At 37.9% G+C, this 13389-nt stretch overlaps 2 protein-coding genes across 3 annotated transcripts; both read left to right on the top strand.

Annotated features, from left to right (window-relative positions):
- The first annotated feature begins 235 nt into the window (after positions 1–235).
- LOC121780018 lies at positions 236–9509 on the top strand. The gene is made up of 15 exons (XM_042177536.1): positions 236–3097; positions 3186–3314; positions 3409–3594; positions 3704–3747; positions 3830–4145; positions 4297–4372; positions 4461–4646; positions 5606–5701; positions 6486–6679; positions 6807–7022; positions 7154–7429; positions 7573–7720; positions 7830–7963; positions 8634–8720; positions 8796–9509. The coding sequence occupies exons 1-15, from the start codon at positions 416–418 to the stop codon at positions 8880–8882; spliced, it is 4857 nt and encodes a 1618-aa protein (XP_042033470.1). The 5' UTR covers positions 236–415; the 3' UTR covers positions 8883–9509.
- Positions 9510–10231: 722 nt separating this feature from the next.
- Positions 10232–12254, top strand: LOC121780020 (LOB domain-containing protein 27-like). Of its 2 annotated transcripts, XM_042177539.1 has the most exons (3): positions 10232–11124; positions 11227–11404; positions 12204–12254. In XM_042177539.1, exons 1-2 carry the CDS (start codon positions 10385–10387, stop codon positions 11300–11302), a joined length of 816 nt encoding a protein of 271 aa, XP_042033473.1. In that variant the 5' UTR covers positions 10232–10384; the 3' UTR covers positions 11303–11404; positions 12204–12254. The 2 variants fall into 2 exon arrangements, with proteins under 2 accessions (XP_042033473.1, XP_042033472.1); XM_042177538.1 differs by having other exon boundaries at positions 10232–11404.
- The last annotated feature ends 1135 nt before the right edge of the window (positions 12255–13389 follow it).

Raw genomic sequence — 13389 nt, 5'->3', positions numbered from 1 at the left:
GTCATAGTCCAGTCAATTCTTTTTTGGCCATGTCAATCGCCACGTCAATTAAAAACGATACATCAACTTACATGTTGACCGGAAAAACCATCGTGGAAAATCGGCGACAAAAGGCAAAGTTGGTGACATTACACACCAAATTTATAGTTAGTGGTAAAAATTGATATGTGGTGAAAGTAAATAACTTTTAAAGCCGCTATCCCATAAATTTACTCATTTCAGTATCCATTTCCTATACGTATACGCCTCTGCGTGTATCTATCCGCCTCCGCTCCGATCGTTCTCGTCCGCGATTGCTCAGTAAGTCTCCCTCTCTCTACATTTCGATACAATCGGTATAATTATCGATTACAAGCTGCGGAATTAGATACACAATTTATCCATGCAATTAACTAGCAATCGGAGAATCTGATAAATGGGGCATAAGAAGCGAAACGTCGCTCCTCGCTCCAAACCGCCGCCGTCTGCCGCGGACGATGCCTCCGCCGCCGCCGGTGGTGGTGATTTGATTCTAGATAATTCCCCAAACCCTTCCGTGAAAGCACTAGCTAAATCGGAGCCTGTTGTGGAATTGGAGGGAATTGAGCCCTACTCTTCGATTAAGCCTGAATGCGAGCGCGCCCTAACAGCGCTGCGGCGCGGGAACCACACCCGAGCGCTGAGATCGATGAAGGAGCTGTGCTCGAGGCACGAGAATTCCGCGCACGCGGCGCTGATCCACCGCGTCCAGGGGACTATATGTGTGAAGGTGGCTTCTATAGTGGATGACCCGAACGCAAAGCAGCGGTATCTGAAGAATGCGATTGAGAGTGCGAGGAAGGCGGTCAATCTGTGCCCGAACTCTGTTGAGTTTGCGCATTTTTATGCGAATTTGTTGTATGAGGCGGCGAACGAGGGGAAGGAGTATGAGGAGGTGGTGCAGGAGTGTGAGAGGGCTTTGTCGATTGAGAACCCCGTGGATCCTGCTAAGGAGAGTTTGCAAGCGGAGAATCTGCAGAAGATTTCAACAGCTGAGGCTCGAGTTGCCAATGTTCAGAGTGAGCTTAAGGCATTGATTCAGAAATCGAACATTGCATCGATTTCGACTTGGATGAAGCATTTGAGCAATGGGGAGGAGAAGTTTCGCTTGATTCCAATCAGGAGGATGCCTGAAGATCCAATGGAGGTCAGATTGATTCAGGCAAAGAGGCCGAATGAGATTAAGAAAGTTGCCAAGACGGAAGAGGAACGGAGGAAGGAAGTTGAGGTGAGAGTGGCAGCTGCCAGGCTTTTGCAGCAGAAGTCAGAGTCCCCTTCTTTAGGAAATGATGGGGATAGTACTAATAACAATGGAAAAGGTGTAGATTCTTCTACAGGTACTGGACAGAGAGCAGGAGAGAGAAGGAGGTATGGGAATTCAAGGAAAATTGCATCATCAGATGAGAGGAGGGATTCGGTACGAACATATTGGAACTCTATGAGTTTGGATGCAAAGAAAGATTTACTTAAAATTGAAATTTCTGAACTAAAGGCCCATTTCAGCTCATTGAAGGATGTCTCACCAAGTGAGGTGCTTAATGAGGCTTTATCTTTTGGAGTGACGAACAAAATGTGGAAGTTCTGGTCATGCTGTCGCTGCAATGAGAAATTTGCTGATGTGGTTTTGTTCATGCAACATGCTGTGGAGGAGCATATGAGCAGTTTATTGCCCAGAATGCATTCAATTCTGCCTCAGTGTGTGGAGGATGAATGGGCTGAAATGCTTCTAAACTGTTCATGGAAACCATTAGAATTAAATACAGCAATTAGGATGCACAGGCCACAATCAACCTTGGAAGCACCTGATTTCTTTGAAGAATCGTACTCCAGTCATGGCATAAATGGTTCAAAAGAATGCTTTGTTGATACTTACTGTAATGAATATGATTGGGATTCATCACTAAGGAATAAAAGATCTGGTGACAATTTCAACCATGATGTCCAAGATGGCAGGGACTTTGAGGATGTCAAGTGGATGGATTGTGATGGAGATCTGAGCAGTAAGGAAAGTTTACTCAATGAAAATTGGCCTCTATCTGATGACCCTGAGCGTGCAAAGCTTCTAGAGAAAATCCAAGTCATTTTTCAGTCACTTATTAAAAACAAGTATCTTGCTTCAAGTCACCTTAGCAAGGTTATACACTTTGCCGTGGAGGAGCTTCAGACCCTTGCTTGCAGTTCTCAACTTCTTAGTTTCAACTTGGAAAAAACCCCCTTATGTATCTGTTTTCTGGGTGCCCCGGAGCTTAAGAAAATCCTGAAATTTTTGCAGGAAATTTCTAATTCATGTGGTCTAAGTAGATATTCTGATAAAAGTAATTCTGAGGATAATTCTAAAACTGTGATGAATGGCGTTGACTTTGTGGAGAAGATAAATTTTAGCCAAGATGATTCATTTTTAATCCTTGACGAGCATTTTCTTCCCTGTAAGGTCCCTCGGTCTTCTAGTGATGGCCCAGTCAATTGTTCCAGTGTTGAAACTTCGTCCCATGTTAACTATGAGAACGGTATAATACTTGATTCAGATTCATTGTTATCCTGGATATTTAAAGGCCCCTCAAGTGGCGAGCAATTGACATCCTGGATGCGAGCAAAAGAGGAGAAAGCCCAGCAAGGTCTTGAAATTCTTCAGTTGCTTGAGAAAGAAGCCTATCATCTGCAAAGCTTATGTGATAGAAAATCCGAACAGTTAAATTATGAGGAGGCATTGCAGGCCGTGGAAGATCTATGTTTGGAAGAGGGAAAGAGAAGAGAACATGTAACTGATTTTGCTCGTCACAGTTATGACTCTGTTCTCAGGAGAAGGCAAGAAGAACTCGGTGATAATGAGAATGAAAATGACATGGCCTTTATGAACAATAGATTTGAGTCGCAGGCAATAAAAAATGTTCTAAAGGATGCAGAGTCCTTAAATGTCAACCAATTTGGTTTTGAGGAAACTTACAGTGGCGTGAGATCACATCTTTGTGACCTAGAATCTGGTGAAGATGATGATTGGAGAAGAAAAGACTATCTTCATCAGGTGGATTCTTGCATAGAAGTTGCAATACAGAGACAGAAGGAGCATGGTTCTCTTGAGGTTTGGATCTTGGATCTACTTTTTGTGTTTTCTTTCGGAATATGCATATTTGCTTTGCTTCTTTATCTCAGATTTCTCAGTTATTCAGATCAGCAAGCTCGATGCTAGACTCATGCAAATACTCATTGGGATGCAGAAGCTGGAAATTGAGCTTGATCCTGCATCTTCCCATGATTACTGCTCAATCTTAATACCTTTGCTTAAATCATTTTTACGGGTGAGTATTTGTGAAGCTCCTTTATATCCGTGGACCTTCATCTTCCTCAGCAGCTTTTTCAGATGTTTTAGGCTTATTATCTTCATTTTTTCAGGCACGCTTGGAGGATATGGCAGAGAAAGATGCCAGGGAAAAATCTGATGCTGCCAGAGAGGCATTTTTGGCTGAACTTGCTCTGGATTCCAAGAAAGGAACCACCGCAGGAGTTGAAAATTCAAAACATGAAAAGTTGAAGGACAAAAAGAAGAGTAAGGAGGGCCGAAAAAATAAGGACTTAAAGGTATAAATCATAATGTTTACTCCATAGTGTGTGTATGTATTCTCAGGTAGAAACTATGGGATGCTAAGTAAATGGTTATTATTCTCAATAACGGTTATTGCTTCTGCAGGCTAGTCATTGGGATGACCCAGATGATCAGATATCTGAAGAAATGTATAGTTCTCTTTCCCTCTCAAAACACGTTCTGTGTATGCTTACCATTTATTTGTCCGAGCTAATGTTTGTCTTGCTTCAGATTGCTTCCAAGTGCACATGATGAGGAGGTTGCATGTTCTGAACTTGCCAATAATGGAACTAATGATGCCTTAAGACTACAGGAAGAGGAGTACAAACGCAAAATTGAACTTGAAGCTGAAGAAAGAAAGCTTGAAGAAACTTTGGAATATCAAAGACGTATAGAAAATGAGGCTAAACAAAAGCAACTAGCTGAGCAACATAAAAGAAACTCAAAAGTTGCAGGGGAGAAGGCTAATCCAATTTCAATATCTGATTCTTACATTAGGTGCAATGATGGAGAAAAAGATGTCAATGACCAGTGGACAAATAGGAAGGTTTGTTGCTTGTCACCAGTTTGTATCAACAGCAGTGTGGTTTGTTTTGTAGCCTATTTGCAACTGCCATGGGCAGAATTTTCCTGTTCCCAGAGCTTTTCAGGAAGAAAACTGAATAGTAGTTCTGATTAAAAATTGTCTTTTTCTTTAGGAACCTTTGATCCAGAAGGTGGCATTCACCGAAAGTGTGCTAAGTGACTCTGCGAATGGAGCTGTGATGCAAAATGGTAAAAATCATTCTTGATATTACAAAGCATCAAGCTTTCCTCTCAGTTAAACATTATGGTTCACTTGATTGTATAATCCTTTTGGCAGGCTTTTCAAATGGAGCTATTCCACAAGAAGGGGTTATATTTACTGAGCGACGCTCGGGAAAGAGGGGTAAACGGCATAAGGGTCTAAACAAATCAAGTGACAGGAAATCCCCTCCCCTGTCATCTGAAAAGGAGGATAATGGTTCTATTCTGCCTAGAGATGAGCTAAACTCACATGGTGATGGTGGTATGTTTTTCTACTAATAAAGATTGAGTTGGTTCAAGAGGCTTTAGGGTTAAATATACACTTTATTGATGAGAGTATTCTTGAATCAGAAAAAGAGGTAAAAAGTTAGTTTCACTTCACCTCTATTATCTTCGTTTTCTAAAATCTTATTAATACTAGTTTCATTTTTTACTAATTAAGATTGAAGCTAGTAAAATATTTATATTATCAAAGTATGTATTTCTCTCTTATATTTAAGTACAATCATATATATCATAAAGCTTTCGAAAACATCTCATACTGCAGTTAACTACACCATCAACTTAAACTAATTTTTATATCTATATATGTGTATATGCATGAATAATTGAATATTGTATTTAATTAATAAACAAATGGATGGTCAAATGGTACCTACTAATATGCTCCAACCTTATAAGGGTATTTATAAAGTGAAAGAAATTTCAATTAGTTTTACATAAGATTTAAGTTACTGTCTCAAGCTAAATTCCGAAATCTATGAGTGTTGTTCATCATGTATTTATTCCTACTATAAATTCGTGTATCTACTTATCAATTTTATCTTACATTCTTCATTGCTACACTTTCAGTAAGTTAAATGTTTTGTTTTGTTCTGAATTCTACGCTTTATGTTTAGATACCAATAAAATGCTTTATATAACTGACTATAAGATAGTGTTTAATTATGCTGCTCATAAATAAACATGGCAATATCAATTGTTGTTTGTATATCTAAGTTTAACCGCCTAAATTTTGGTTTAGTAACAGTTATAACTTATAGTAGCTAAATGAATTCTATTACAGATATGATCCTCAGCTCTCCTTAAAATCCTTCAATGCATTTACAAATTTATTAACACATAATAAAATTGCCTCAATTATTGTCTGATCTAGCTTGTGGATGTTTACACGTAAAATCTTATACCATTGTTGAATGTTTCACCACATTATCTTTGTAGATAAAGGAGGAAAAACATTGAGACAGCTTAGTGCTGAGGAGGATGATGAAGAAAGGTTTCAAGCCGACCTTAAGAAAGCTGTCCGCGAAAGCCTTGGTGTGTCGTCTCTCTCTCTCTCTCTCTCTCTCTCTCTCTCTCTCTCTCTCTCTCGCTTGCTGATGGTGGTTGTGATCCTCGACTAAAGCTAATTGATTATTGATAATATCTTCGTCCCATTATATTTGCCTGTTTCAATTTCAAGTGCAGGGGAAAAAAAATAGTCCCTACCTATTTATCATACATACTCGTTACCACCATTTTGTTATTGTTAGAAGAAATGGTAACATATGTATCAGATGCTTTTCCATGAGCTCATCTTCCCCTGTTATAACTGCATGTGCTTTTAAAGCATGCTGAAACTCAACAGCGTAGAGGTCTTATCTTTCATTTTTGTTTCTCCCTATTTTATCCTTGCGATTTTGCCTGCCTTTTTTAATTTGTACTGACCATCTTCTTGTAACCAATGCTAATAATATTTGTACTGAAAGCTAACTGGTTGATTTTAGCTTCCTTTTGGAGATCTTAGATGGCTGTCCATGCAATCAATATGGGACACCTGGGTATCGTATCTTTGTAGTATATGATAAATAGACTAATTAAATGATTTGGTTTCATTACCCACCTTGCATTGTTTTGAATAATTCTTAACAGACTTACAGTTTTTGACCGCATAATCCTTTAAAGGGGTTCACAAAATTGGATATGAACTTAATTTGATCAAAGAATTGCCATTTGCTGCATTTCCAACTTTTAATAGTTCTGCTTCGCAGAAAACTATCAAAATGACCTCACCGTTTGTAACTTTCTTTGCATTTATTTCTTGTCCCAAATTTCTTATCAGATACATTGCATGCACCTAAAAAGCTACCTGCCAAGCCAAGTTTGGCATTGCCGCATAAGGAGATTCCAGAAACCGGCGACTCACGTGTTTTATGCGGTGAAGGCGCAACTGATGTTAATGGAATGGATACATATGGAACAGGGCTAAAAAATGAAGTCGGTGAATATAATTGCTTTCTGAATGTCATAATACAGGTTGGTATTTCAAGTGTGTATTGTTTGATCAGTTGCTGAATATTTGGCCATATAATCTTTGTCTAGTCTTGAATCTGCCGACTTCCTTGAGTATGTTATTTATTTGCTTTCTTTTTCAATACCTTAGTCTTTGTGGCACTTAAGACGGTTTCGAGATGAATTTATGCGGAGATCAGTCTCAGAGCATGTTCACGTTGGTGATCCTTGTGTTGTATGTGCTTTGTATGAGATCTTCATTGCTCTGAGCATGGTATCTAAGGATAACCAGAGAGAACCTGTTGCCCCTACCTCTTTGAGAGTTGCTCTGAGCAACTTGTATCCTGATAGTAATTTCTTCCAGGAGGTAAATGTTGCCTCTGAATCTATTTTATTATTTTTTTCCCTGTTTGATTTCTGTATGTATTGCATCGTTTTATCTTTGGAGTATGAAATCAAATATATCTAATCTACAACTAAAATGTGGTGACCATGCAGGGTCAAATGAATGATGCTTCTGAAGTCCTGGGTGTAATATTTAATTGTCTACATCGTTCATTCACTCCTGGACCTCATGCATCTGATGCGGAACTGCTAAATAGATCTGGAACAGATTCCTGGGACTGCACTAATGCTTCATGTATTGCACATTCACTTTTTGGAATGAACATTTCTGAGAGAATGGACTGTTACAACTGTAGCTTGGAGTCCAGATGTCTGAAATACACATCTTTCTTTCACAACATCAATGCCAGTGCTGTTAGAACTATGAAGGCATGTCTTCATTGAATAAAGTATCTATAAATATGCTTATTCTGCTAGTGATTTGGTTAATATTGGTTTTTCAAAAGAATGTGCTTTTGTCTAGTTCTTATTCCTGGAAAAACTCTTAACAACTTGTTCACATTACCGTATAGGTTATGTGCCCAGAGAGCTCCTTTGATGAGCTTCTGTATATGGTTGAGATGAATCACCAATTAGCTTGTGATCCTGAGGATGGTGGATGTGGAAAGCTCAACTATATTCACCATATACTCTCCAGCCCTCCGCATGTTTTCACAACAGGTGCTTTTAGTTTCTTTGCTACTCATTTCATTTAGAGCCTGCCTTACGTAGTTATGTTACTATCTTTCTGCTTGTCATGCGGCTCTTACTCCTTGTTCTTTTCCTGTAGTCCTTGGCTGGCAGAATACTTGCGAGAGTGTTGATGATATAATGGGAACATTAGCAGCCTTATCTACTGAGATTGATATCAGTGTCCTTTATCGTGGTCTTGATCCAAAACATAAACGTCATTTGATTTCAGTGGTACGCTTCAGTAATTCACTCTAAATGTGTTCCCTCATATCCCTCTCCAACCACCTAGGGTTGAATTGTTTTTTCTTTTAACGAGGAAAAGTAGAATAAAATTGGCATACTGTCTTTTTTATTCTTATCTTTTTTTCTTTTAAATTATTGAAAAAGCTGCAGACCTCACCTTTGTGCATCATGAATTCTCAGAATTATCTTGGGTTCTTTCTCTTATGTAATGAGTGCTAATTTCTTTAAAACTGTGCTTATTATGCTTAGTTGGCTGTTACAACCGATATTCAGACACTCTTTACATAAACTGACATTTAAGTTTTTGTTTAGGTTCTTGTTTGCATTACTTAATCTTAGTCTTTATGTGAGCCTATGACATCTCAGATTCCATTCTATAATCCAAAGAACAGTCATCCAAAAACTAACTCTCGGCACCAATGAGCATTTTTAAGGTTCACATGCTTGGCCGTGAGATCCCTTTTCATTTGCAACAAGGTCTATGAGCTTCCTTCAGTTTTCTCGAGTCCGTTTGTCATTAGAGTCATGGATTGATAATAAATGAATATGTACTTGTGTTATCAAAATCCCAAGTTGGTAACGTAAGAGTAATGTTTCTTTCAAAATTTGTCTGGTCTGTCTGACGTTTCTCTATATTCTTAAACACCTATCCTTTTAGGTTTGCTATTATGGGCAGCACTATCACTGTTTTGCCTACAGCAGCGACCATGAACAGTGGATCATGTACGATGATAAAACCGTAAAGGTAAAATTATCTTAACTGTTTCCTGGATACCTTTGCTGTTTTTTTGCATCTTGTCACTCTCTGTGTCATGTCCAGGTAATTGGCGGCTGGAGTGATGTCCTTGAAATGTGTGAAAGAGGACATCTACAACCGCAAGTCCTCTTGTACGAAGCTGTGAACTAGTACCTCGTGGGATTTCCCTGTGCAACCTGATGCTCTGAGTGTATGAAGCTGTGGTATTGATTTATGGAGTAATTCGCGACCTAATTCCGCCCATAAGAGGCTCTGAGCTAACTCTGACAGCTGAACCTGGGAAATCACAGTTGCTACGACACCCAGAATCGTGCAATATACTTAGTCGCTTAATATACAGTGAAGAAGAGAATGGTGACCAATTCTAAGCAAGCATTAAGTCTTAACAACTCATTGGGAAAAGATGGCCAACAGTCAAGTGCTCATGGAATAAGTATCTCCGGCGTCTTGCAATTTTGATACCATACGTATTGTTTGGGTCAAAGGCGTAATAAGAACCTCTTGGACTGGCAATTTGTGCTTGAGCTCGTTGCCCGTTATCCGTAGCTGCAACTGTACACAGAATTATGTTCTACTTAGCTTCGAGTCTCCTACTGTTTTCCATCATAGAGAAATTTGTGTATAGATCATCCCTTTGGAACCTCTCCCTGCAGCATATAATGGCAACTTCCCCTTTTAAGCAATCTATTTACATGGGGAAAAAACTGTCTGAGACATCAACTTCTGCCATGAAAATGGCAATAATTTTGCTTAAATGAATCATACACAGTTTTGGTATTTGTGTCTTCATTGCATCTTCTCAAGCATTTTCACTTTTAATTTCCTGTTTATAAACCATCTGTTAGGTGGTAGTGTATAGCACTTAGTATCGTCTAAAATACAGCGGTGCTGTTCTGTTAGCCTACGGGAAAGCAGAGGCGGCCGCCTTGGCTGATGTTAAAATCGGTCAGTCGCGAATCTTCTCATAATTTCAATGCCTCCGCACACAGGAGGGTTAAAACCATTATCGAACTTATAAAAAACTCATCATCGATTTGGACTTGTTCTGATATCACTGAAAATGAGTCTACTTTACAAGACTTCCAAAAAACTGCCCACAAGTTAATAGGAAACTGCTTTCTCAAGACTGAGCACAATGAAGCTAAGTAGATGCATTGCTCGATAATAATGCATAACTTCACTTGTTCCATTGACTAATACATGTAACGTGTACGAATAAACATTTACTAGTCAAACAAGCTCTATGAAATGAATAATACCTTATAATACACTCAATGTTTTCATTAAACTCGCATAGATTATTTTTTTGGGACGGAAAAAACCTTACAATACACTCGATCGCTCTTATTAAAGCTCATTTTAGCAACGGAAAAATCCTTCAAAAACAGTCGAAATTTATTAAGTAAAATATATATAACATAATTCTAACACCATCGACTCCCCTCAAAAATAGGGCTCTAAAACTAGAAAGCACCCTCAAACAACTACACTTGTCCCCAACTAACTGAAACACATCTAAAGCAAACAAGCCCACACATTCATTTTTACTCAGTCTTCTTAATAGTGCTAAACCAAACCTCAAGAAAATACACACACATCTAACAAAAAATCCATAGCATCACTACCTCCGGTATTGGGATGAAAATAGGAGGATGACCATAAAGAGTGGCAGCGGCCAGGCCTGCGCTGCTTGCAAGTACCAACGACGGCGGTGCACGCCCGAGTGCCTCCTGGCACCCTTCTTCCCGGCCGACGAGCCCAAGATGTTCCAGAACGTCCACCGCCTCTTCGGAGTCAAGAACATCCAGAACCTCCTCAAGGAGCTCGGCCCCGACCACACCCAGAAGGCCATCGCCATGAAGTCCATCAAGTACCACGCTGCCATGCGCGACAAGTACCCTGTATGGGGTTGCATGTTCGAGATCCACCAATTAACATACCAAATTCAACATGCTGAGGAAGAGCTCCAGGCTGTCCTCCACCAGCTGGCATTCTACAGACAACAACAACAACAGCATGAAAACCAACTGTCTTCCCATACGGCCGACGACTACATCTCTGACCTCCAGCTCGGGATGGGCCCGCCCGGGAACAGCCTGGAAGCTCACTCCCACTACAACAACAACGAGGAGGCCGCCGTGGCCGACTACAACATAAACTACATGGATTTTAAAGAGATGAACAATGTTGTGAACTCGATGTGCGGTTATAGTAACAACAATAGCAACGAAAACAATACGAACTCGATCCTTACGCACGCGCATCTCGTGATGCAACAGCAGCCGATCTCCGCCGTGGAGCACGAGGATTATAACGAGATGCAGCCGTTTTTTGATAATATCGATGATTCACAGTCTTATATTGGCTCCAAAGAAGTCTATGATCAATCTAGGTATAAAATAAAAAATAAAAAAACTACAAATATTGGTTTTTTATTTTTGGTTTTGTGCACAAGATTTGATTTTTTGAAATGGGATTGTTTGATTATGTGCAGTTTGAGCTTGGAATCGGCTTTCAAGGAATCGAGACACGATGTTGAGGAGATTAATGAGAATGAGCTAAAGAATTGATGTGATCCTCGTCTCGAACAAGAAGCTACACACGAGAAGAGAAAATATATCTTGGCAGTTGGCTAAAAATGAGAAGATAAACATGAAAGAAAAGAGAAAGAGGTAAGTTTGTGAAGAATGGAGATATGGAGAAAGTTCCGACAATATTTCAAACATTATAGTTGATATCTCCTTTCGATTATTTTGTTGTTTAATGCATAGGTATAGTTATTACTATAATAATTATAGTTTAGAATTTACGTGTGGTTAGGTATTTGTTAGGATTTAGTTAGACTTTAGGTTATTATTTTAATAATTATATTTTATTAGAATTAAGATTAGTAGCTATGAGATTTATTAGATTTTATATTCAATAGTTTGCCTATAAAAGGCGTGTAGTTTACTCTTGATTTTCCTATTTGAATTCTCGTAGCAAAGCGTTCGTTTTCGAATAGTTTATCGACTTATCAATCGAACGTTCATATTCGATTGTGGCGTCATTCATTCCATTCTCACCACCATCATCACGTCGAATTCACATCCATCGTATAGTAATTATTTTCCAAATATCCATCTTGGAGGGAGGAATGTCATGGCAGATTCATTATTTTTGATTTATCGCAAGTATAGCGAGCCGTGGCGAAGGCGAGAGGCTAATTCGTTCAGAGAGGTGTCGCGAGAGCGCCGCGAGCCAGCGAGGCACGCATCAAGAATGCTGCAGCATGTTTTAGCCTTACTAGTGTAACTAATTCAATTTTTTGAGCATTCATAGTTTCTGGAAATACTTGGTTTTCTCGAACTCGAAGAGAGACTAATTGATTTCTTTGGCTTAATTTATCATTATCTGTGAATTTGATAGTGTTTCATTTGATGTATTGATTTTTGCATGAATCTAACTAACATTTCTGTTTGATTTTAATAGGTACAAGTACAAGGGTGCTAGTTGAGAGAGGTGTGGGCCGCACCGAATGCCTTTTTCTTTAATTTATAACTATATTATAAATAATTTATTTTAAAAACTTTTTAAGTGAAACATATTTTTTTAAAATTTATGCTATTTGTAATTTTCAAAGTCAATAAATTAGATATTTTAATTATATAATTTTTAATGTCTATAGATACAAAACATTTCACTTTTAAATTTTGATAATTTTTAATGGAGTAGTTTTCTAAAGTAAAAAAATGAAAAATGAAAAATAATATTGTTGGAAGAATGAAAAATTATGAAGAATGATGATGTGCTAGAAGAGAGGTATGAATTTGGAATACGAGAAGGGATATGATTACCGGTGCTTTGGTGGTTGTTATCAGTGACGAAGCTAGGATTTTTTGCTGGGAGCTCAAAAACTGTTTATAATTGAGAGCTACTTTTTACGTCGGCATCAATGTTCCCATAAATAGTTACAACGTGAGCGGGAGGAATAGTGGGAGATAGAGATGGTAATGAGATAGATAGTATTATTAGAAACTAGAGATATATACGACAACTTTAGTAAAAATCAATCCCGACGTCAAAATTGCACAATGCCGTGAAAACAACCATATCTGTATCTTAAATGCTACTTTTAATAACATTTCTCTTTAACTATCGTTTAAAGCATATAATATCATTTTTCACACATATTCATTATTTGAAATCTTACAGTATCCTTTCGGTAAAGCTCTCCGTATTTTTTATTTTTTTTTATCAATTTATGTTTTAAAATAATCAAAGATTTGTGATTTAAAAAATAGACTAGCAATGTATTTGTGTTTTAAAATAATTACATATTTATCATTTAAAATAAATTAAAATAGACTAGAATAATAAATAATTACCATGATTAAAGTATTAAAAAAACAGAGTAGCCAGAATAATAACTACTATACTATAAATAAAGTACTAAATTAAAAAATAGACTATAAATAAAGTAGAGTATTTAATAAGTGATAAAGCTTTCAAAAGTCAATACAAATGGTATATATCAACATTCAATAGTAATTGAAATAAGTTCTTTTGAGGAAATAAAATAAATAAATTAAATGGAAGGAAAGGTAAGAAAGACAGAATATCAGACCAACTTGGCTACCAAACATGCATGAAAGTTTTAGGAATATATACAATATAT

This window comes from Salvia splendens, chromosome 19 (genome assembly GCF_004379255.2).
Source record: "Salvia splendens isolate huo1 chromosome 19, SspV2, whole genome shotgun sequence".
Classification (NCBI taxonomy): Eukaryota; Viridiplantae; Streptophyta; class Magnoliopsida; order Lamiales; family Lamiaceae; genus Salvia; species Salvia splendens.
Note: the sequence above shows the minus strand (reverse complement) of the source record. Positions and strands in the feature narration are given on the sequence as shown.